This window comes from Pararge aegeria, chromosome 9, assembly GCF_905163445.1.
Source record: "Pararge aegeria chromosome 9, ilParAegt1.1, whole genome shotgun sequence".
NCBI classification, from domain to species: domain Eukaryota; kingdom Metazoa; phylum Arthropoda; class Insecta; order Lepidoptera; family Nymphalidae; genus Pararge; species Pararge aegeria.
This window is the reverse complement of record NC_053188.1, coordinates 12,680,933-12,708,009: the sequence shown is the minus strand read 5'-3', so window position 1 is coordinate 12,708,009 and position 27,077 is coordinate 12,680,933. Positions and strand designations below refer to the sequence as shown.

General features: G+C 35.3%; 1 protein-coding gene across 1 annotated transcript; it reads right to left on the bottom strand.

Moving 5' to 3' along the window:
• Positions 1-11,039: 11,039 nt before the first annotated feature.
• On the bottom strand, positions 11,040-26,217 carry LOC120626483 (RYamide receptor-like). Its single transcript, XM_039894010.1, has 7 exons — positions 26,185-26,217; positions 24,814-25,520; positions 22,914-23,112; positions 14,291-14,359; positions 12,385-12,543; positions 11,630-11,720; positions 11,040-11,233 (listed from the first exon to the last, which is right to left on the bottom strand). The coding sequence occupies exons 1-7, from the start codon at positions 26,215-26,217 to the stop codon at positions 11,040-11,042; spliced, it is 1,452 nt and encodes a 483-aa protein (XP_039749944.1).
• Positions 26,218-27,077: the final 860 nt, after the last annotated feature.

Below are 27,077 nucleotides of genomic sequence, written 5' to 3'. Positions count from 1 at the left end.
CAATGCCTAATTAAGTTAGCCCCGAGAAATATTTAACCTATCCTTTACTAAAATACCAAAGTTTTATCAAGAAATCCAAAAATTGCTTTCTAAAATGGGTTAGTTATATTTCTTGCTCGAAAGTAATATTAACTTGGGTATCCTTTCATTCAAAAGCTACCAACGTTATTTGGGATCTAAACTAGAGTTCGATCGACAAGGTTACGATTTTTATACACTGTAAAGGTACATAACCATGGCTCTTTTAAACTGTATCTCTTATAGACTCTTCTTTGATGCATTCCCTATTACTGAGGGTCGTGTCCCTATTCAAGTGTCATTGTGGCGGTTCACTTAAAATATTTACACGTTTTTAGAAATATCTGTAAAGGTTGTATTCCGAGGCCTTTAATAATTATGAACGTGACATTTTTCCTCACGATCGATATGATCGGTAATAAATTAGTATGGCCCAAAGTAAACCTTATTTTATATAAAAGAAATGTTTATTGTATGGCAATAACAATTTATAACAAATTACCAAATACTTTAATTGACATACCTCTGCCTAAATTTAATATTAAAATTATTGAATGGCTTATGCTTCATCATTTTTATTCAGTAGACGAATATCTAAAATCAAAGGCTTAAATTATTGTATTTCTAGGTTTATTTTTTGGTTTACTTTACATTATTTAATTTTAAGTTGACATTGTAATTTAATTTCACAATTTTTGATACCTTAATTTTCTGACGTTTTGTATAAATTGGAAAAATAATTTTATAATTAAGGTGTTATTATAATTTGCATGCCATAGAATGGCAGATTGTAGCACGTAACTTGTTATGTTTTAGTATAAGATCAAATTTGTTAACCTGCACAAACAAATATTTATATTTGAATTTTTATTTGAATTTGAAAAGTATTATGTTTGAACGTAAACACCTCATTCTCACCCTCAACTCAAACTATGTATTAAGTGTGAGAATGGGTCGGTTTCCGTCTCGTTTAATTATTTACTATTGTTTTCATTCTTAATTGTACGATAAAAAAAATAATATTACGTGTATAAAAAAGCAAAAGAAAAATATTTATTAGAAGAAATATAATATTTAACACTTAAAATAACACAAATACGAAATTAAGATGATCAATTATAAACCACAGACTATATTGTGCAACAGAATTACAAACACACAGAAACCACATTCAGCCATTTTGGCAAGTAGTGCATTGTGTTCAAACACAGTGACAGCACGTTTCACGGCACACCCGCGTTATGTTCCCATTTTATGGGAAACGTTTAGAACATTAGAGGTAAAATAATTACTGTCAAATGGAGTACAGTGACTAGCCGCCTGGTTAATACAGTGGTGTGGTTTTTAATGCTTCAATATTAGTCTTGTACAGGGTTTCCGTATTTTCATAATTTTACATATTATGCGTAGCTCAACTCTTTCCTGGCGGTGACGGTGAGCGCTCCTTTAGATATATATGACATAACACCTATTCCTTCCTGTTTTTATGACTCTTTTGCTATGTTTACATGTATTTTTTTTTTGTGAATATCATGGTCACGTGTTATCGATAAGGAAAAAAGTGAATGTGTAATATTGTACAAGTTTAGCACTGTATATGGTATATATGTATATTGTTATTGTTCTTAATGAATAAATAAAACACCTAACCTAACCTTTATATTATAATAACTTTGATAAATAATTTTTAAGGATCCAAAGTGTTTGAATAGATGTGTGTTGTTGTGTTGCTTTATGTCTTCATATGAAGGTACAAGTGAAGAAACAAGAACCTTATAAAGTGAAACGTCAATAATAATCCAAATGAATGACACATTTACACCCCATTAACGCCATGATGGATGTTTGTAATTAATATAATCTGTTGCAAACCAAAGCGTAAACTCTTGTTTTGTAACAAATAAGTAGGGATACTTAGCACTGCAATTTTCAGGGTTCCAATACCAAAATGAGAAAAACGAAACCTGCTACCATGTCCGTCTGTCACCAAGTTAACAAAGGTCATTATTAACCCTAGCTGCGTCACACATCCAGGCCACCTCGTCAATGGTCGGTGCGGCTGCTACCAGTGCCAAGCAGGCCAAGAGGCGTCAATATGAAAACCTGGATAGCAGTTTCATTTTTGTGCCTTTTGGAGTAGAGACTTTGGGACCTTGGCGTCCGGAGGCACGACCTCTTTTTAAAGAATTACCGAAAAGGGTTAACGAGTCTACCGGTGATCCTAGAGCGGGCAGTTACCTTGGCCAACGAATTAGTTTGGCCATCCAAAGGGGCAATCCCCCAGTAACTTCCTTTCGAAAACTCCCAGGGCTTCTTCATCTTTCATGCACTACCTACCATAGGCTAAGGGTTTTGTATAACGCCGCCTTAATATGCCGAGTTAGTTAAGCCGGGTGTGCTCTAAGGTTTTTTTTGGATTATATCTGGCAAATATGAAGTTATAGTTATCAAAAGTTTAATTATTTACCCACTTTATAAATTTACTGTAACATAATGCTTGATTTTATTGGGCATCCAATCTCAGAATCAGAACTATTCATTTACCATTAGTAATTGAATTTGAATTTGTATTATACCTAGTTAGGTTTTACGAAACCGAGGCAACTATCGTACCGCGACATCTATCCCGGTGTAACCCAACTCGTATCGACCGAAATATCTCTATAGTTAACGAGCTTCCATTAATTAAGGGTTCTCAGAAGTAAAGTATATTTTATATACAAAGGCAAGTAGGTTTTCAAACCTTGTTTATTCACGCGGGAAATTATAAGATTTTTTTTAAATTTGTGATCGCATTCTATGCGATGTGACAGCAAGGATACAAATCGAATGAATGAATGAATACACTTTAATTGTAGAGCAAAAAACAAAGTAGTTACAGAGATATAAGCACATTAAAGCAAGAGGGAATGATTAGAAATTTCTGTTAAATTCTGCAGCGCTTTATTCAAACTTCGATGTAGGTACATAGTAAAAGATCAAGCTGCACAGAAGGTATGCACAGGGTATGCAGATGATATAGAATAAAGAAAATCTCCAGTACGTGCTACAAATACTTAAGGGTATACAGTGGCGTGCACTGGGTTTCTTTCCAGGGTATGCATAAAGCAGGAAAATTGCATAAAGCGGCAAAAATTCTCCCCCTATACGAGTTATATATAAATTTTAGGGTAGGCTGTGCTTTTGTGCATGTATGAAGTGCACGCTACTGAGTAGGCTTTTTATAACTCTTACAATGTCCTTAATAAGTTATCCTTAATAAGTTTCGTATAATTCGTACTGGAGATTTTCTTCATTTTATATCATCTGCATACCCTGTGCATACCCTCTATGAACGCCACTGTGAGATGCTATAAAGTAACAAAAAGCGAAGGCCAAACTGTTTAATTCGGATCACTAAAACTGCTCATGATTTTGTTGAAACTCGCATTATTCCCTTACCTGAAGTTCCTAACTTTATTCTTTTTTTTTCTAGCAGATGACATAACCAACTAGCGCCTTTAAAACAATGTTACACTTCTTAAGGCATGCTAGGAACACGCTTTACAAATTGGCCCCCTTTGTCTATCAACCTAAGCAGTCATATGCCTGAAATCACACCGGTTACCGCACCCAACAGCCTGGAACAGCTTTAACTGTGTACATTTGTTTTGGTGTTGTAAGTGAGAATAGTTCCAACAGTTTGCCACGTTCTAGCGTGCTATCTATATATATCAAAAAAAGTTGTGTTATATTTATATTTATTTATTATAAAAAAAAAAATGATCCGATGTACGAAGTTTGCCGGGACAGCTAGTTTTCTTATATAAGAGTTTATTTTACATATGTCTTTTATCTTAAAATTTTTAACTTTAGACACTAATTAAGAACTGTAATAAAAATATTCGTTAATATTATAATATGCCTTATTTATTAAACGAATTCTTAACCAATTTTTAAAAATATTGCTGTCTAATTTTTTTACCATGAGTGGTAAATGGTTAAAATTTTTTGTACCACAAGAATAAGTACTTTTCGCAAAAACGTAACATTTATTTTGAGGAACACATATATTATATTTATATTTCGTACGAATATTACGTATATCTGAGTGTTCAAATCATATTACATACCTACCTGGGTCGAATCGATAACTTTCTTTTTTATGAAAAATTAAAAGCTTATTTACTGTGACTTATAGTGAAATTAGCATCAAGTCGGTGCTTGGATATAGTTAACAGTAAAAGTGCCGTTGCGTACCTATACTATCACATTTTGTATTTTTCCCCTTTTATGGCTGCGGGTCGTGACACTTTACAGTAAACAATAAAAACCCTTACGCACATGTTTTTCCACACAGTAACTGGACGACAATGTACCTACGTATGAAAATAACGACACCGCGCTGGCTCGACAAAAAGTTAGTCTATACTACCCTGTCCTGTATGCGACCTAAAAGTTCTTTCTTGTTTTATGTAATAAGGATCGTAAATTATGATAGATTATGACACCTTCTAAATATTTGGGTTGGCAAATGATGGGATAGATATTTTTTAATACACCTAACCTCGCATCATTATATTTTAATATATTTTTTCAATTTAAAAAAATGCCTTTTTTTGCGTAATTAGATTGTATTATCCTTTTCTTTAGTATAATTTCCATTTTCATTTGATAATTAATTTAAGACCTGATATTATGACGCTCATTCCTTGGAGGCTGGTCACTTGTATGGGATGCAACTTGTGTCGATACCCTAGCTGCATCACACATCCAGGCCACCTCGTCTATGGTGGGTGCGGCGAAAAGGGTTATCGATTCTCCCGGTGATCCTAGAGCGGGCGGGTTTACCTTGGCCAACGTATTAGTTTGGCCATCCAAAGGGGCAATGCTGCCAGCATCTCACGAACTGTGCCTCGCTGCGGTGGTTTCGAAGACGTTTTAGATTTTATTTAGTTTTAAATAGTTTAAACAAATAAACACGTTTTTTTTATTTGGTTATATTTATAAAACAAATGTGAAAGGAATTAATTATTTATTTTGTTATGATTATAGTTTTTTTTCCGAGAAGAGAAAACGGTATATGCCCCCGAGAGCATAATAATCGTTAATGCCTACAAACTTTCGTTGGCGGGTAAGTCAATGCTTAACCAAGATTTGACATTAATAGGCTGAGGATGAGGAAGGTACTCGTATGTTCCTCGTAAAAGTTTGTTCCTTTTAACACGGAGTTACAAGAACACGTACAAGATAAGTCGGTCGGTGAAATTATTTTACTTTCAAGTTACGACGCGAGTTCGTAGGTACTTTGAGTTCGAGGCATCACGCAAGGTGTTTATTTGTATAGATGTATACCTATATACTGCATCAGCTTAATTTATTAAAGTAACTTTTAGGTAAGTTTGAATCCACTCTACTTCATTGCCGCTCACTAACAACATCATTGGGTCGAGCCGTTGACGTGCCTAGTTCTAATTTGATAAATGGACCAATTACCACACAATAAGTTTATGTTAGTTAATTAGCTTCTTCAACAAAGCCTGTGAATGGTTCAAAAGATCGGTTAATTTGATAAGAAACTCTTTTATTTATTAAAATGTTTCCGCATTATATTAATATAGCTTTTAATTTATACATGTTCAAATTAATAATTAATAATAATATTTTAATTGTTAATTTACTGTGAGATGGTAAAAACAAAACTAACTACTTGGCTAAGTTTGTTGTGGGCTCTTCTCAGACCAGGGCGCCTTTGGAACCCTCACGCTTTAGGTTTAAGTTGGTGAACGAAGTTATCACCATCCCCTTACAATTATGTAAACATATATGTATGAACGCTTCATAAGTGCCTGTGATACGCCTACATGAATAAAGAAATGTTGAATTTGAATTTGAATTAAAATGAAACAAACATTTGTGTTTAAACTGATCTTACGGAAAATTGAAATTGTTCGGTAGCATTTTTTTTTTTAATATTTTTTTATAATTTTTGTTATTAGTGTTGTAGCTTAATTGGTGAAAGCGCTCAGGCCGCGATTGCCCGAGAGTCGCAGGTTCAAATCCTGTCGGTTCCGAAAAATTTTATATGCGTTTTAAATTTATAAAATTCGGTAGCATTCTTTCTTGATAACGGCATAGGCACGACTGGGAATCTCCTAAAACTTACGGAAAACCAGGAATTCTTCACACATGAAGTCGCGGGCATCCGCCTAAATCACCCTGAGGTATATTTATATCCTTTTTATATGAAGTTCTTTTTAACAATAAATCTGATGTAATAGTTGAGGTTCTGCTGGAGATAGGCATAGGCAGTCTCAGGATTTCTTCCTACATTTGAAGTCGTTTGTCGATTTAAAATCCATCTAGAATAAAATCGAATCGAAATGTAATTACATGATTATACAAAGATATATAAAAAACGTTGTTCCAATATCGTAATATTAAGTCTCCAAAAATATACTTAGTAATAATAGGATGTCGGTAATAATATTATACCTATTTTCTGGTCGACCAAATCCTTTGACTCTTTGTCTGTTAGAAATTGCTCTAGCAATATAACCGTTTTTGTATAGCTTTTGTGTATCATATCGTATTGTTTGCCTGTATATATATTCTACATTAAAAAAACTTCGTGTACGTTACGTATAAATGGCCGTAGGTGCCTAACCTAAGGAGTATATTTTTTTACACCCACGGTAACCCCCTTTTATTCACGCATTCAAATAAAAATAATAATTATAGATAACAAAAACCACGAACTACTTAACTCTTTAAATAAGGACGATATTTAATGAGAAAAATATTGTGATTTATCTTCAGATCTAGATGTCTAGACATCTACGTTTGATGTAGACAGACTGATGCTTTTAACAAATATGTTCTTCATCAAAGGGAATTAACAAAATAAGATTGATTAATTTATTACTAATTTATTTAGTAGTATTAATTTAAAAAAAATTGAGACGGTTAACTTTCATAGTAACGAACAACAAAAGAATGGCAACACTGCTGATACGATTAAAATGTATCTTAGTACGTATAATATGACGTGGCATAATACTTACTTCATTTTATTACTAAATAGCTTTATAGGTGACTTAATATGTCTGCGAATACGTACACATTTGAATCCCGCGGGAGCCATTTGTTTAAAACTTATATTTGCTTTTATTACTATTTAAAACTTATATTAGAAAATAAATTGGAGTTTCTTGAGAAAATTGCAATAATGTATCCTCCAACATCAAAATTTTGTCCATAAAATACATTAATTAGCGAGCGCTGAGAAAACTGATGGTGCTACATAAAAATTATGTAGGTACTACATAATTAAAGTACTCATTATTACCTATAAAAAGTCAGAGAGGGAGTATATCTAACTATCATAGTTAAGTAACAATTGCAGCTTTTGGATTATTTATTTCCGATCGCCGGGGAAACTATAGGCTGTTATATTTGTATCGCAGTATTAATTCTCATCCAAATTAATATTTTTATCATCAAGGGTATTTATATAGTAGTAAGGTACTTTTTAAATAATTCCAATCGCACATTTAATATAGAAGTTATCGCGAGTTTATAAAATTTAAGGACTAAGTATATCTAAACGTAACCGTTATGTTTAGAGCTATACACTTAATTGAAAAAGTATAGATAGAAGAAGGCGTTACTTTGCGGGATTTCATATTATATTATGAAAATTAAGCTTAATTTGTTATGCTCCGCGAAAGCAGGAGAATCTGTGTGGTGAAATTTATAATTTCTTCAATCCTTATACTCTACACCAAACAGATCTTCGGCAATGTACGCAAGATTCGCTCCGAAACCGGAGCATCCTCAGGAGATGTTGACTTTACCATGAATAATTGTAAAAGTCCTCATTATAATTTTTTTTTGTACAAGAACACACAAACTAACAATATCTGTAGCGCTACAGTCTACAACTAAATTGAATATTACCCGTCTCTCAAATAAACTGTTCCTACGGGATGCTTTAAAAACAAAAACAAACGCGGATGAAGTCGCAGGCTAGAGCTAGTAGGTACATATATAAATAAGTTACCAAAAATTTCAAAGGAAACAGACTAAGTTTCTTCTGAATCATTATGAGTGTTATTGATATCATAAAAACATCATCGTGATGACTCGAAGATAAAAAATTTAATATTTCGTGTGTATTTGAGTTGATTTATTGGCTATTTTCGATTTGCCAGCTATGCAAGAACGCAAATACGTAGGTATTTATAGACGTAACACTGGAACATGCCCAAGAGTTTCGTTTACATCATTGAAAACTTGTTCATGAAGAGATGTGGAAATGTAGAATGTGCAATGCCACTGCCGCGAGTACAGCTACTGGAGGGTCTCGCAAGTATCGTGGTGACCGGAGGCTTCCAATATTCTTACCAGCCATGCTCAATTTTTTCAAGCTTTTAGTTTAGCGCCTCGCATCCCTGTACTTTGGTTATAAACTGATACCGCACCGAGCATCGTGTTTGGCGATACACGATGGCGTCATGTAGCCACCATATTGATCTTCCGCCACAGCCCTGAATAAAATTTAATTATTTCTGTTTTTGGAGCAATAATCACTGAACCTCACTAGCCCACTTTTTTAAGTTAGCTTTAAACTCATCTCTCATATGAAAGAGACTATATTTAGTTTGAGTTTAAAGATAATTATTATAAGGCAGCGTGTATGCTTGTTTATTTTATATCGAGACTAGCCGTGGCCGGCGATTTCGTTCGTGTTTTGTTCGGTTTTTAAAGCATCCCGTAGAAACACTATATTTATGAGATGGCATTCAATTAATGTACAGTTCCACAGACATTTATTAGTTCCTATTTTTAAAAAAGGGTGCATCTAGTTTTTAAAAAGAGCTTTTTCAATTTATTGTGCGTATCTCTCAATATATTTTGTTTAAGAGTAGTCCTTAAAATTTTTAAACTCGTGATTACGATTAAAAAAATATTTTACAGCTAGAAACCCTTGACGATAAAACGAATTATTTAAATCAGTATTGATACTGCGATACTACCCCACGATTTAATAAAATTTGAGACCATCAAAGCTGCTATTGCGACTTAACTATGATAGATAGAGATACGATATTCCCTCGCGCACTTTTTTGTATAAAATTATGAATACTTTTATCATATACTTTTTATACGTACATACTTTTTATACGTACATACTTTTTATGTATCATAAATAGTTTTGTGAGCGCACGCCAAGTACTTAATGAAAATTAAAGGCAACATTTTGCTACTTTGGGTAACATTATTGGACGGCCGATTGGCTCAACGGGCATGCCCGCTTTCAGAGTCTAAGACCGTGGGTTCGATTCCTACAACTGGAAAATGTTTGTGTGATGAACATGAATGTTTTTCAGTGTCTGGGTGTTTATCTGTATTTTATAACTATTACACACGTACCCATAACACAAGCTACGCTTACTTTGGGGCTAGATGGCGATGTGTGTATTGTCGTAGTATACTTATTTATTTATTTATTTCTAGAGTTCTTAATGGCGTATGAAGTCCACCAATCCGCGCTGGGCCAGCATGGATGACTCCGCCCTTCTCATTGTGGTAGGAGAACCGTGCCATGTAGTGGGCTGGTCATCATCTTCATATCAACCGATAGACGTCCACTGCTGGACATAGGTCTTTTGTTGGGGTGTAAGTGGGCGTGGCTAGTACCAGTCAGCGTCCCAAATTGCCAACCTCACCTGCACGTGGTGCACCCTGCCGTCTAACCGACGAGGCTCTGGCAACAAGTGGCGGTATAACCACTTCGAATTGGCTAGGCTGAACAAATGGCACAGAGTGGTGTCGGGCAGCAGCGACGCCGGTGCGATCAGTCTAGCCCTGCGATGACCAACCCGCCTGTCCAGCGTGGTCATTATCGGCCATAACTTTAATGGGAAGTGGGCTGGTAATGGGTCGATATGATGATTATGAGCTCTCTTGTGTATCTGTTCTTGGACCGTAACAGGTAGACTTTATTATTTATTGTTCTTAGAGGTAGATTTGTGGGAGGCTTTGGCCGTGGCTAGTTAACACCCCAAAGAAGTGCCGCTAAGCGATTTAGCGTTCACGTAGAAATCAATTAGGGTTATGATAGCGGGCTAACCTGTTAGGGAGTATGGTATACTCCCTAACAGGTTAGTCCACTACCATCTTAGACTGCATCATCACTTACTACCAGGTGAGCTTGCAGTCTAGGGCTAACTTGTAGTGGATTAAAAAAAAACGGTAGACATTTGAAGTTTAATAGTCACAGGGCGGCAGGATGCTGAACGTGTTCCTTGCATGCACTGCGAAGTGTTGCTCTGTTTATAGGCGATGGTTTTCCATTTATCATCAGGTGGGCCCCCTTTTTTGTTCGATCAAATTTTATTATTATAAAAAAATATCTACTTTTTTTCACGCATATAACAAAATTTAAGTGGCTGAAAAAAATAGGTACTGTGACAAATTAAGTAACTATTTAATTTTTTGTATTGTTTATTAATAAAAAAGGTTTTTTTAAATAACATCTCGTCAATGTTTGGGTATACGAAAATAAATAAAGCTATCTTTTATATCTAATCTGATTTCAGGCAGCGCTTGAAAAACCGATGCACTTAAGAGGTTAGGGTATATTGAGATCAAAATTAAATAGTATGAATTCACTCCTAAAATAAGTTCACTTTATATAAATCATATTTGAGATCGTTATCAGGAAAAAACCAGTAACTGGGTTGAATGACCTTTCGTGTTCGATTTCTCACTAAGCGCGAGCGCGGGTTCTTTGGCCCGTGTTTAAACCGTTAAAAACGCAGTTTTATAAATCGTTCCTTCTTAGACCAGGACGCATTTGGAACCTTCGTAGTTTTGTTTACGAATGTAGTTATCGCCATAATCTCACTGCCATGTACACATTGTGTAACGTTAACATTAAATAAGCCATCTATGGGCCTATTTGAATCAAGAAATAGATATTGGGGGTGATCTTGACTAACGCAACGCATTATTCGGATCTATTTCACAAGCCCTGGTTAATGGAATTGTGACCGTACAGATATTGCTCGTACAGGCAAAGTGGTCGCGATTGTGTGCCGTGCGGTCGAGGTGCAGAGAGCATGGCCGTGTCGCGTAGAAGTCGTCGATGAACACGTCGCTGCACGGTGTAGTCGACTGCAACCGCTACTGTTGGTGCCTCGCCGAGCCATCCCATTGACGCCGACCAGTTCTACATAAACATGCATTATAAATTTCAAATTTCAATGCTTTTAAACGAAATATTAAGATTATTAATTGTTTTTTTTGGATTCGCGTTAATATTCGGTTAAGGTTGAATAATTAATTTAATCACATAGTTCAAGGTCATTATCATCGAAGTCTATAACAGTCCACTGCTGGACTAAAGGCCTCTCCCAATGTGGGGGTTTGCCCGTAATTACCACGCTGGGCAGACCGATTGGTCATCGCAGTAGATGGTAGTAGATACACAGAAAACGCTGCTGCCCTTTTTCCGTTATAGTCCCTCTAGTCGTCCGTACGATACCCGCGCGAGAAGATATTAACCTTATAACTATCATTTTTATTCCTATAAAGTATAGATGAATGTTTCGTCCATGTTACAAACCTGACATAGGAACGCCATCACACAAACTGGACCTTCGTCGGTGAGACCGCGATGGGTGGTCCAACCGATTTGACAGAATATTTCCTAGTACCTAAAAACAAAATAGAGGATTTTCAATAATTTTCTTCATTAAAAATAATAAACACATTCGAAATAAAAGAGAACTTCTACCGGTTTATACTTTTAACGTTTAAGGTTGCACAACATCTAACACTTATGAAGTATTTGGTTACGCATGATTTACAGCTCCTTTCGAATGTAAGAGCGTGAAAAATTCTTGTTGACTTTTTGAAGTTTTGCCATACTTATTAAAAATACCCTAAGAGTAAAAACTAGTATCTTATTAAAAGGGTTGTCCTAGCTGTCTTAGTGAAGGTAGATACAATTTCATAACTTAGGGTTGGTACCTACTGAGACTTTATTGTCAAAAAAATCATCATCATCATTAGCTTCCCATTACGGGCTCACTATAGGACACTGTGTACTGGCTTTAGGCGTAGTCTACGTTCGCCAAGTGCGGGTTTATTTTGGCAATCAAACCAAGGACTTTGTGATCGTGTGGCTGTCATGTCATATTAGATATGAAGGTAAACTCTCGGACGGTTCTGATACATAAGATTTCCTAACTTACTAAGCAAAGTGGTAAGTTAGTGGGAGGACGCGAGGTGGTGAAGATCGCACAAACCTCTCAAATTTAAGGGGTTACGAGGAACTGATACTTTAAAAGTTCAAATAATAATTTATCATAAAAGTACCTGTTGGAAACCTCTTCGATATTTTGTGTTCATATAGCAGTATATGATTGGGTTGTAGCAGCAATGTGACATAGCCAACCAATGACTCACAAACCACACGTAAGACATGCCCGGCCACGTAGCCCAGTTGTCGTCATTTTCGTGGATCGTCCACAGAATCTACATAATATAAAGAAATTGTAAATACTTACGTTATTCATACAAATCGTTCAATCAGAATAGGCATGTCGCTTTCGAAGTATGGGATTTTACTTAATCATATGAAATGTGGAAGTCAAAAGCGGTATAAATACTTATTTTAGTGTAAAGCCTGGCTAACTAATTCATTTTCAAAAAAGCGGCATCGAATAAAATCTGCATTAATCACAACTTGGCATCACTAATCAACAAATGAGTTATTATGGACGCAATTTTTTTCTAAAGCGTTCGGCTTCCGGGATATATAAAGCTTTATTTCTTTTCCTTTTTCTTTTTTTTTAATTGAGCTTTTATTATATATATTTAATTTGTTTTAGTCGGTCGGTCCGACCGACCGACTAAAACAAATTAAATAATAATATAATTTTGGTAAAGCTTTCTTTATTCATAAATGTTAAAATCTTTTATACCTATAATACAGTGTTACTTTATAAGCAATAGCAATTCATAGCAAAGCAGAGAAAAATTTTCGTACGGGTGCGGGTAAAATTAACAAGTTTACAGAGTTAATACTTAAAGTTTCAGGGTGTGACGAGTGGACGTGCCGAGCTACGAAATACGAAATCGAAATCAAATCTTAAAAAAAAGATAAAAAATCTCAAAAAAAAAGATAAATAAACTTGAATTAACATGAAAATGTATATGTATTTATTTCTACAACTTTTTTTTTGTGCGATGAATTCGTTTGTCAAACTCAACTTTTATTTGTACTTAGTGTTAATCGCTGTTTGTTGTATAGTATCCCTAATATGCCCCCATAAGATAACCTTACATAGTGTATATATATCTTCCTATTAATTATTATTATGAATTAATTATTAAATAATTATAAAAAATTGTTTATTATCTCAGTATCATAACAAAACAATACATTAAGAGAAGATAATGTAATGCGTGTAAGTGTGTACATTATGGAAGCGGTGATAGCGCGTTGGGTGAGAGCTCAGAGCTCAATTTCACTTTCGGGGTGAAAAGTTCGAATCCCAGCACGCACCACTAACTTTTAGAAGTTAAGTGCGTTTTAAGTAATTAAAATATCCCTTGCTTCAACGGTGAAGCAAAACATCGTGAGAATCTCTGATCCTGAGAGTTCTACATAATGTTCCCTAAGTTGCGTGGAGTCCACCAATCCGCACTGGGCCAGAATGGTGGACTACAGCCTTATACCCTAGTCATTGTGGCCGGAGACCCGTGCTCTGGACTGGGCCGGTTATTGGTTGATATGATTACATCGTAATAATTATGACTTCCTCACTTTTTGTAAGGCTTTTTTTAATCTTTACTGGATTAAAAATATTTATATAGAAGACAAACTTACAATACATAGGAATAGTTGAACACCTACGTGCCTAAACCACTACAAAGTGCAGTTGAGACTTATACATATAAGACGCTATATGAATATAGTTAATTTGGAGCTGAACTAGAAATAATGCACTAAAACGCATTGTTTACATTCTAAAGTTGTATCCGTGAAACTAAGCTAAACATCTAACCAATTTGAATTTGTAGTCTAATAGACCCATGTAGCAAAGGTCTGCGCTTTGGGGTCGCAAATCAAATTATGCTCATAGCCATATGGCATTAATTAAAATGGTTCAGATTGTATTAAAATTAATGATGTAAGTTGAATTGTTATAGCCTCTATTTTTCCGAATATACCAGTGTATAACAATTTTATATTATGCTATACTAAATATATACTTGCAATAAATATATTGAGCGGGAGCCAGCATACGGTAAATACCACAACCACCGTCACCATCATCTTAATCATCTGAAAACAAGAAATTTTAGAAATGTTAAAGAACAGCAGCACTAAGTTTGAAGTAGCAACACGGTTCTACGACCAATCTTATACTAATATATAAAGCTAAAGAGTTTGTTTACTTGAATGCGACATATGCTATAAATAATCACGCTAAGACGAAAAAGGGCATAGCACCAATGAAGAATGTTCCAAAAACAGGATTTTTTTTTCTCTTTTACTGCGTGTGCTGCGTAAGCGGTTAAAGTTTCGATAACATCATGTATGACGAAGTTGTTCCCTTATAGTTCTAAATAAAACCTGTGACTGCACAAGTATATCGTTTACGATTGACTTATACGCGGACGAAGTCGGGTGGAACCAGTAGTACAATAGAAAACTGTGGCTTATTAGGAAAAGGTGTTAATATACTATTTACTTAAATCTAGTTTAAAGATCGAGAGTATTTATGCACAAGTTTGAGTGCACATTTCTCGACACTTGCTTTTTTAAGTAGCTTTCTCTCTCTCTGTCACTCGCTCTCTTCCTGTCTCAAATAAAAATACATGTATATTATTTGATTAAGTAATTTCTTCGATGAAGCGTACTGAAAATAAGCTCTGGGCATTGTAGTTATAATTATCTATAATACACAGCGGAAAGCTGTGTATTATAGCTAATTATATTCGTCTGTCTGAAGAATAGTAAAAATGTCTTTACTTGCAGTTCCTCCGCTCCACAATTTCTAAGTACTTACATTAAATACAATAAAGAAACAAAGGAAGATAAAGGAATAGGGCTTGTATAATGTTGCTTAGTTCATTTTCATTCAAATAAAAAAAATAAGGAGGCGATGTTCGACAAATATATTTTCTTTATATTTGTTCACCGATTTATTTTTCAATTGTATATGGACAAAGTGAGTTGATTTTCTTTCAAACAAGTTATTTATAAAAGTAGCATGTTATCATTTGTTTTTAAGGGTTTAACTTCCGGCTCCATAATAACACCCCTAATGGGAATTAATTTTATTGATTACAATTTTATATACAAATATGACGCAGCATTCTACACCCGCCATTTATTCAGTAAAACAAACAAGTCACGAGTGTTATTTCACACCAGTTTTCAACACACTTTGATCAGGCCGCGACGCCAAACTCGCTTAGATTAATTTATAATATCCGATTGCTTTCGTTACATACCCCGACCCCGATTGGATTTTCATTTGTGGTGCGTGATGTGCTTATATTATACACGGGGTGTGCCGGGTGTGAAACACTCGCAAGCAACACTTTTAATGCCAATTTTCATCATTTGCACCCACATTTTCGTTACCGAAATGATAAAAACGAACCCTTGTGCTGAGACTTTGTAATTTTATCTTTTTTGTTTCTTTGTAGCGAATAGGCTTCGAAACTACTCAATCGATTTGAACAATCGTTACTATCTGATTTCCGGCCTTCTACAGGGCACGGATCTCCCCCCACAATGAGAAAGGACGTAGTCCACCATGTTAGCTCATTGCTGTTTGGTGGGCTTTACACGCCTTTGGAAACATTATGGAGAAATCTAGGGCATGCAGGTTTCTTCACGATGTTTTCCTTCTCCGTTATTAAGTGATATTTTAATTAAGGCCAGTGTCAAACATTTTCTATCAAAAATAAAGCAGCAGGTTATATTATTATCAAAGTTTACTAACTTTGGCTAAGCAAAGTCAATGACCCTAACATAATGTATCATTTTTGGACCCCACTCTTGCGTACTTACTTATTGCAAGGAACTCTCTGTTGCCATATAAATAAGTCCACGTAGAGCATACCTACAGGGAAATCCTCGGGTCGTATCAAAATTAGATGTAACTAAACGAAAAGGGTCCAACCCATATTGGAGTAGTCCCGGGACATTTAGTGCCTTAGAAATAAATGCGGCCTTACATCGAAATAGACTGCCAGCACATGGACAGCACTTTTTAAATGTTAGAGCGTGGATGTAAGAGTGAGGATTCATAAAACACCCTAAGAGCCATTACTTACGCTTTACCAACTCGGCAAATTTAGTCGCCGGCCACTATGCACAGTCGACTGCCAATCGGTCACTGGGACCACGGGTTCAAATGGAAGCGTACACCTTACAAGCAACTGAAGAGATGACCGGCGATACATTCCTTTTGTTCTCCGTTCTTGCAATAAAGGATGTACCCACTAGAGAGTGCCTCTCTTGGATTACTTTTCTTTTTAAAATTACTAACTCTACTATCGCAGCTTCTTCGACGTCTATTCTACACGAATGTACAATAAGTCTCCAGGCTAGCTTCCTGGTTGCCCTTGTTATACGTTGTTACTTCGATCCTCAGCCGACTAGTCGCCGGCGATTCGGTTCTCGGCGACCGAGTCTAGTCAAAAGTTTATTTATTCAAATCCTACCTAAAGAAAGCAGTTTTTCTATTGTAGTCAGATGATGGATTACCATCATAATATTACTATATAACTACATTTCCAGACACGATGGTTCTAACCGCGATATTACTGTATTTCATTCTATTACCTACTGAATTTCCGCAATTGAAGCAGATTATTTAAGAATAATTTGTACTCAGTTAATTTTATTATCTTGTACACATTAATATTTTATAAAAATATTTAACCAGATATCCCTTTGGAAACCATCGGAACTATGTTATATAATATAAACTTACATATTTTGTTTGTTCGGATATGCTGAGACTTTATATTATTTCACGACATTTTTATCTCTTTATCATACGAATAAATCAATTCTATTATATCTCAAAGGAGGGCACGACTTTTCTTTGGTTTAGGTTAAACATATTTACAATCGAATGTAATTTAAATATGGTCACGTGTTGCACCCCGAAGTGTCAAAATAGTCAAAAGTCCTTTTCTGTGGGTGCAAAACCTCTGAATATAAAACCGGACGTGGCGCTTCTGTTTGCTCTTTTCACTTTTTGTCAGTAAAGCCCTCTGAGCGAATTGGGAAGCTTCACATTTAAAAAACTTATTAAAAAGTCCAATTAATAGACAGGCAGGTTTGATGAATATTCATAGAAAATAACGAAGAGATGGAAGTATCAAAAATCCTTGTTCATTAATTAGACGCTAATTGAGCCTAATTTCTAATCATCTTGGTAAAATTACTTGCATTTTCTTCAGATGTTGTCAAAGAATATGACCAAATATGTAGTAGATTGATCGTTTCTATTCAGTTATGGAAAAGCTTGGGAGTTGGACGTTTAATTGAACCTATTACAAATGTCGGTACCTGTTTGCCCAGGCATTGCTCGGTTATCACACGTCGACTAGAACTCTTCTTCTTGAATAAAAAAGGGAAAATAACAATAATCTGGACGCGAACCGGGGTCTTCTGGTTTCTGAACCACCCTATTTCCCGGAACACCACCACGTTACGTTTCCACCTACACGAAAATTTGACTTTTTAACTTCGTATTATAGTAGTACTGCATGCTATTGTGGTAGCTTTTCATTGCCTGAAGACACGAGTCAACCGACGTTTTCCAAAATTTAAACCTAGCTAGATCGATTTGTCGTCCTTGAAACCCCCACATACTAAATTTAATGAAAATCGTTGAAGCCATACAAGAACTGCATGATTAAAGGTATCAGATAGATAAAGATTAATAATAGTAATAATAAGTACTATGACGAGTAATAAAAAATAAAAATTGTTTATTACTCGACTTAATGTATGACTTAATGTAAATGTATTCCAGAAGTTTTAATTTGGCTGTCAACCGATACATCCGTTACCTTTGCCTTGTTTTCATTATGGCCATCATAAGATTACATTATTTTGTTAAGTAGTAATCGAAAACATGAAAAGGGAAAAAAAATTAAAAAGAAAAAATATGAATTTGTGATATATAGACTGTATCTAGGTATGGCCGATTATAGAAATAGTCGATTGGGTTTATATCATTTTGGTACGTAACCTTAGAAGCTACGAGTAATTTATTGCGGTGAAGAATGCATGCTAAGAATTTTATACAGAATCAGGATTTCGCTAATAATTTTTGTTTTGGTTGTTTCGGTTGGACTTTATTTAATAACCACCATAAAGTTGTAACGGCGTTAGGGAACGTGGGGCAGGAGCGAAGGCTGTTGGAAGTTGACCCCGGCACTGCTAGCTAGAAACAAAATATAAATCCCCCGATATTATCCACTGACAAGGGAAACAATTTACTTGTCCACCTGCCAAAGTACGACAACATTTAAGGTATTATTTCCACACGTGCGCCCATGCGGAGAGTGGATACAACTTCATAAGAATATAAACATTTTGTCTTTTCCCTGTGTAGGAAATGTCTCCAGTCCAGTCTCCATCGAGCCCTGCACGAAATGTGCAGGGCTCGATGTTAAGGAACGCCACCCTGAGGGCGCCTCAACTCTGTTTCTCAATTCAGTGCGTATATTTTGGTTTATAGCATGAGTATACTAAGAACTCGCCTTTACGTGTGGGTATTTATGGTGGCAATGGTATGTTATTCATATATCTAATATTTGATATATATAAAACTGAACAGAGTATGGAATCAATCAAACTGACATTTCAAAAGATCATGTAACTCTAAAGCAAACAAACTCTCTGCCGATTTGTTTATTCTCGTAACTCATCGTCAGAAATTCATATTATTTTATGTACAACGTGTAACTGAATTACAAAATACTGTTGAAGGGGTATAAGTATATTCCATAAGAAATCACCCTGTAAAAATATTAAATCAAAAGAAGAATAAGTATTTATTTTTCCATACAAACTAATTGAAATCATGTTAGGTTTTTAAATTATGACAACCCTGTTGAGATAAAAAGACCGTCACTTTATAATTTTAACTACGCATGTGGTGTTAGTGATGTATCTAATTTCATTCAGTAAAAACGGTGGCAGTGGTTTACTCAAAAACTGTTAGCGTACAGAAACGCTATATCGCTCAGAGACAGCAAATAATGTACCTCTAAAGCCTCTGAAATATTATTTAGGTTTTCAATTATACGTTGCATATATTTTGTATGAATTTAGTATAATGGCGTTGTATATTATCTATAGACTAAACTGAATTAACAGACCTAAAAGTAGCGTCCTTTTCACAATATTCCCTGATGGTTTTTAAATCGTTGGTTACAAAAAATTAATGACTTTAGCATTTAGATTGTCTTTCTAGATATTTGTACAACGGAATTAGCAACAAATATCTCGCTATACCGACTTGTCATTTGGAAGGACAGTTATTTTTATCATGTAGGATAATTTTACTCAATATCTACTAACTTCCGAAGGTTCATCCCAGATCAACTTCGATCGAACATGATGGATTAGATATTTTTGTTTCGAACTCCTATACTTATACCTAGATGTTTTATTGCTCATATAAGATATAGATAAGTCCAACTACAACAATTTAAACTTTTAACTAGCATTTCGGAACTTTAAAATGTGTCTTTTTTTTTTCAGCAATCTAAATCAATATAATACAAGCTCTTAGACAACAGACATTCAAAATATTTTGATCTGCCTGACTAATCTTTAAAACAGCTAAACCGATTTTGATTTGGTCTTCAAGGGCATCTAGAAGATTCTATAGGGGGTGATATACGAGTTTAATATACTGGATGAAAGGCAATGAAGATAAGGTAAGGTTGATAAGGTTTTTTGGAGGAAATTAATTATGATTCTATGAAAGATTAAAATTTAGAAGGTACATAGGTATGTTTCATTAAAGCGGTTGGTAATTGATATCTCCTAAGAATGCGTTTTTATAAAATCCACCTGGTTAGGAAATAAAATTGCGTTGAAGATATCAAAGTCTAAAATAGGGACTTTAAATCTGCAATTATATGGAACACTATCCTTGGGTGTACCTACTCAAGTTTAACTAGGGGATACAAGCTTGTTGAGCATTTACGTATAAAAAAAAGTACGCCGTTGGTGCTAAATAAAGGACTAATGTTCAGCATTAGTCCTTATACGTAGACTGCATATAAATAATCTGCAGTCTGAAATTTTTTTATTCCCTTATGCATTAAAGCAAGAGTTAAAATACAAAGTTTCGACAAACAATGGCACATTTAGATGTAATGAATGAAAAAAAAAACTTAGACTCGCTCGACGTACATTTTAATTCAATTAGTAAATTCGCTGTGGCAACCAAAAAGAGGGAATTGTTTCAGTCAACAGTACACAGTGCGTCACGAAAAAAGAGCTCTGAAAGTCTTAGTCAGCGCAAATGATTTAAACAAATTAGGTACACAGAAATCACAGTGTTTCGCCGTTTGAACGAGGTATGATGACAACCGCAACGCTAAGGAAGATTTCATTTCGTTCACCAACGGAGAGGTAGGTCCCTGTACGAGTTTCTGAGGTTCTTACCGAAAAAAGAGGACCTGGGATACCTTAGAAGAAATGGTTCGACAATGCAAGAGATTAAGTATTCCTGTCTGATCTGACCTGATTGTGACCTAATAACGTATTGTTTTTCATTATGACCTATAATGTATTGCTTTTCATTTCAGGGCAATTCAAAATTTTATTGTGGACGAAGTCGCGGGCTATAAATATGATTCAAATTTTCCCATCCCATCCCACGACCCATGGCTGAGCGGCCATGCTTCGGAACTCTTTAATTATCTCTTTTACAAATTTCTTATCTAGACAAATAAACTTTTACATATACCTATAACTTTTACATATACATATTAAAGCCCTAGGATAGCCCCATGACGCTAGCCATGGCCGAAAGAAAGTCATGTCTAAACCGTCTTGCTAAAGATCCTCGAAAGTTACTTTTAAAGTAGAAGTCGAATTAAACAGCATAAATGATATGTAAATGCGTCGTCAAAAGGGTTCGAACCTTTTTTGTATGGAAGCTGGCATTGCGATTCGCTGCCATTTTTATTTTTTTTCAAATCGCGGCGCACGATGTAATTGTACGCAGTATGTTTTACAAAACCAGGATGATCTTGCCTAAAAAAATCTGAACCCTAGATTTTGGACTTCTGTCCAAAATCTAGGCCAGAAGCTGGGCACGCCTATGAAGAGAGGGGACCGGACATACCTATTCGGAAATCAAGAAAATGGAACAACATCGTACGATTTATCACCAGATAATGATAAGTTACCATTTATTAATTGTAATAATGGCCGGTCGTCAGAAATCTTTTTGCGTGAAATGACCTTTATAATGGCTAAAAAGACTTTCTCCTAGAGCAACCTTTACTTTTTTATTCCCTTAAGCATAAGAAACATAGGACTTCGACTAAGTTTCGACAAAGAACGATACACGCGCACCTGCAGAGAACAATGTTTAACCGTCTCCACGTAGCTTAAATATTAATTTAATTAGTAAAGGGGTGCTAGTGGTAACAAAATGAGATAATTAATTCAGCCAAGTTTTAGTCTAACTTTGTAATCTTAAGCATTATTTATTCATAACACAATTAGGTAAGAATATGATAAAATGGAAGTAACAACAATCCTTCTGAAATATCTTTATCTTCCTGTTATACCCGTAATTAAATGAAATAGGGCGTCGTTTAAACTGCGAATTAAAAAGAATTAAAAAAAACTATACCAGCCTTGATCTTAAGGTACTTAACTTACATACACAGGGATGGATACGAAAATATTTTATAGAATTACGTTAGATGCTAAACTTCGATGGGGCCCAAATATAAATAATTTATCGATCTTTTCAGCAGACGCGGTTAAGGAAATTCGTCACATGACAGATATAGAAACTGCTAAGCTTGTGTATTTCAGTTTATTTTTCAGCATTTTCCTCCGGCGTTTTATTAATGCTGCTGATATTGATTCTATTTTCGTACTGGAGAAGAAGGCTGTTTGTTCGTAAATAAAGTGGACCCAAGAGAGCCTAAATTTAAAGAAGTTGAAATGATGACGGTACAAAGTCAGTCATTTATGAAAATTTCATTTATGTTCACTAAAATAAAACAAAATTTAAAAAGAAAATAGACAGTTACAATATAAATATTAGAAGTAATAATAAACTCGTGGTGCAGTTTTGGTGATTCATTCAATTGTAAATTATTTTATAACAAATAACCGAAATACAAAACGTAAACTTCTACAAAAATCCTAGAAGAAAAAACAAGAGATGAAAGAGAAGTTTTAAGCTTTCTTCTCAATGGATCAACATTAACAACAACAGCCTACAAGCGCCCACTGCTGAACATTAAACTATTTAAGAGCGCGCCACGACACCGTTTTCCGCCTTTCATCCAGCCACTTCAGCCACGTCGTCGAGTCAAGGTCGTTCCGTTCCGTTCGCGGTCACGACTATCAATGAGTACACTAACAACGACTGTCAATACTAATATTATAAATGCGTTAGTTAAAGTTGTTTTTTGGTTAGATTGTTTGTTCGTCCTTTCTTTCTTTCTTTGTTCGTTTTTTCTTTAATCCCTTACTAGTCGTAGATGCACGGTTTCCGAGGGATTTGTAAAAACCATAGGCAATAAAAGCGGGCAACAAGCTAGTGACGTATATTTCACATTTATAATAATAGTCAGGAAGTTCGGATTCCAGTAACCTTTCGTTTCGAATGCTGTATGCGCATGTCTCTAGCAGTCTGAGCTTCACCAGGAGGCCTTCCGCCCCAAACTACGTGGGCTATACGCGCATAAGTGTACACAAGTGCAGCTAGTGGTAGGCCGAACTGCAGTACCATAAGCGCACAGGAATATTGGTGATTCTGCTCCGGCTGGTCCCACTCTTCCAGGCAAATGTCCCTGTAAACAAATTAACAAGTGTAAATTGTCTTTTCGATCGTGAGCACTGCTATAGCGAGTAATCTGGTGATATATTATGAGGTCTTCTTTGGGTCGTATCCTTGGTCATCTGTTTTACCTAGTAGAAGATATGGGCAACGGTTTATCTTAGTTGATTTTACCACAGGAGGTTGGAGTTGGAAATAGTTGGTTGCCTTCTACATTTCCAAACACTATCAACTTTTTAATGCTCTCGTTTCCGCGACGAGTGATATGTCCTAAATAACTTAGGATGCGCTGAAGGCAGATGATAGAGAGACGTGTTTTAATTGTAAATTGTAAAATAATTGATACCTTTGTGCGCTTAATAGTATAAAATAATTATTGCAAATTACTGTACCGATGCATTCGAATCTGCAAAGCGTTTGGGCTATCCCGGCCCTAGAACAATTCGGTCACGATTTAATCGTAATTAGTCGACGCGTCAGTACCGAAACTCGACTGCATTATACGAAACTGATGTACGTTTAGTAGTTTAGTCAATTGTTAAGCTCCTTTGTTAGCTCTTGTAGCCTAAGATGAATAACCAACAGCGCATTCAAGCGATGCATTTCGATATTTTGGAAGTTTTTAACGGAATAACAGATGAAATCCACCGGTAATTCCAAACACTTAGGTATACATAAGATACATTTCAGTCTTGTATGAGACTCAAACAATGCGAAGATACCTCATGTTGTCTTCATGAGTATATTTGTTCAGTTCAATCAGTCGTTATCATGTGTCTAGTTAGATTTATATTTCAATTCTATTTTTTTTTAATTTTTATTAGTAAGCTTGTTATATGTAGTTCTGCTTTAGCTCAAATATAGTTTCAATTAGTACACATAATAGTATTTACAAAAAATATAAGCCGTCTAACTTTTACACTTTAGGGCATGGTACCAAAAAAGCTGACGCTATTGGCCCTCTGAATTACTAGACAATTAATACTAAATTAATTAATAAAAATAATTAATAAAACAATTATAAATACAAACTGAAACCATGAACTTCAGACCGGAAAACAGCAATGTTGCTTAGCGGCGGAAATAAAAATGGCAGCAGTACTTCCATCGACAACGTCTATAAGAAAAGCTCTACAACAAATTACTAAAAATCATCCTCAGACTATTAATATCTCATAACTGGCAGGCCTGCTTTTCTCATAGAAGAGAGCTTCCACACTTTTGTATTTTTCCTTCTAGTAAGGTTTAATAAGTAATAAAGGTTTATTTAGTAATTAAATTTAAGGCGGGCTTTAACTATTGATATCATACAGCATGTTACCATATATAGATAATCACCAAGTCCGATTGCTTTAGATAAAGGGGCGTTATAATACCAATTTCCTTACTCCACTCCATGCTACTATTGAGAATTTCGAGAAAAGTCCCTAATGGTACCAAACCATTATTTTAGCACGATCCTGGGACTTCATATTCCGTAGTCGAACATTTTAACCGATAGCCCAACGAGGCAGTTAATGGAGAATTACACCATTAATATTACGTCAGCTATAATATTACAAATCATCTCCGAAGTAATAAATTAAGCTCATACCTTAAGCACAATATAGTGACGTTACCTAAATGGAACATTTATTATTAGATGAAACGTTCTCAGATAATATCATATCCTATTACAACTCAATTATCTTTGAGGTAAGGTAAATGTACTTACGTTTTGCAATATTGATGCCATTCAGTTGGCCTTTTAATCTGAGACACGATGGCTATTGGCCCAGCTGTTGACAGAGCCCCTCCCCAAACGGCAGCCACAACGAATTTAGCCGCAGTCTTACCTATTCTAGGTTTCAAAGGCCTCATGATAGCCATGTACCGGTCAATGGAAATGGCTAATAAGGTATACGCGCTCACTAACACTGACACTGCTTGCGAATAGTTTACAATCTTACACATAACAATACCAAACGGCCAGTATCTTAATAATAACATTGATATAAAGGAAAATGGTACACAGAATATCGTCATCAGTATATCACCAATAGCCAGGTTCATTATGAAATAGTTTGTCACTGTTTTCATCCTCGGTGATGATTGCACAACAAAACACACTAATCCATTTCCAATTAGTGCCACTATGAATACTGTGCAGTACATGATAAGGACGCAAGCTTGAAAAGTTGTGGTTGAAAGCACACTGCCAGGTGGCACCGGGGCGCAATCGTTGTCTTCTTCCCATGTTGTATTACCATTGCTACTTTGGTTGTAGTCTACAGTACTCAAAGTATAATCAGAGGTGAAGCTGTGTGTACTTGGTTCGTAATTTTCAATTATGTCGTAAGAATCATTAAACATCATTAAACTTTCCTGTATTAGATTTTGATTGTTCTTTTCTTCTATTGCTCGTATGTGATAGAAGTATGCCTGTAACAATGGAAAATAATGTGAATTTTGGAGTCGTTTCGCTGTTGTGTACAAAATACTTTTAAATAATCATCTTTCTTTTATTTATGTGTGTACCTACTTAGAAGGCCCTTTCTACAGGTTGATTGTTAATAATTTGAAACTGTGATTATATTAAGATATTAAGAAGCGGTGTTGAATGAATGTGTGTAATTTATCTAACTGTTGTAGGTACCTATAATTGTTACTGAAAATAAGATTCATAAAAAAGAGAAGTAAACCCTCCTCGGTCCCCCCGAAAGGTATCGGGTAAATTTTGTAGTTCTGAGAAACTCCATAACTAACAATTACTAGATTACTGCATACCCGAGATTTAAACCCGGGGCCTAGTGATCCGCAGTCGAACTTAACCAATAAACCAAAGAGGCATTTCCATTGATTAACATTTCCTTGATATTATGTGACTAGCTGTGGCCTAGCTTCTTCCGGTTTTTCATAAAACGACCATTTTTCCGTGATAAAAAGTAGCCCATGTATTATTCCAAGGTCCAAATTCCAAATTCCAGTCAAATTGATTCAGTAGTTTTTACGTGAAAGTGTAACGAGCATCCATCTATCCATTTAAACTTTTGCAATTATAGTATTAGTAGGATAGTAAGTTATTAGTAGAATGATACAATGTCACCGCCAGCCGCGGCATACCTCTGACGGGTTTCATAGTTTTAGGAGCCCGGAGTTACGAAAGCCCTGACCTTAATATGATCTCAAAGGGCACAAATATTCAGAGTGATAGCGTTAATTAATCAAGAGGTGCTTTATGACGATGTGAGGAATACCTACACTCTGAGGGCGTAGGTTATTGGTTTTCAACGAAATTAAAGCTCTGATGTAAACAAAGCGAAGCAAAACACTCGTAAATCCAGACTCTTTACGAAGACAAGAAATAGCACTCGCAAAACACAAGTAAGTACCTCGTATCACGTTTTGTTTAACCAGTGACATCGGGCTATTAAAAGGAACTTTTCGATTCGAAGCGTTCTAAACCACATTTTTCTACTAGTTTAGAAAACTATGCTTTCAGGTCTTATGGTATATGTGCTGAATACAGATGATGAGGAAAAGGGAGAAAGAGGGAAGAGGGAAGAGGAAAGTCTTTATTGACAAAAATACCTATGATAAATATTTATATATATATATATATATATATATAAATATTTATCATAGGTATTTTTATATATATATATAAATATAAATATTTATATATATATATATATATATATATATATATATAAATATTTATCATAGGTAGGTAAGTAAAGGAAAGTAAATATAATTATAATACAAACAAATGCGTATTTCACATGTTATATTGGTGAGTATGTAATAAATATATGTAAAATCTACTGTCCCTAATTTAGGCAATAACCTGAAATTGTTGACTCGATGATTGAGGGTATGATTGTGCTCGTGTGACATCAAACAAGTCGCGGGGAGCCACTGGATACAAGCGGCCCAGAATCATGGAGTTTGGAACGCCCTACAAAAGACCTATGCCCAGCAGTGGACGTCAGTCGGTTT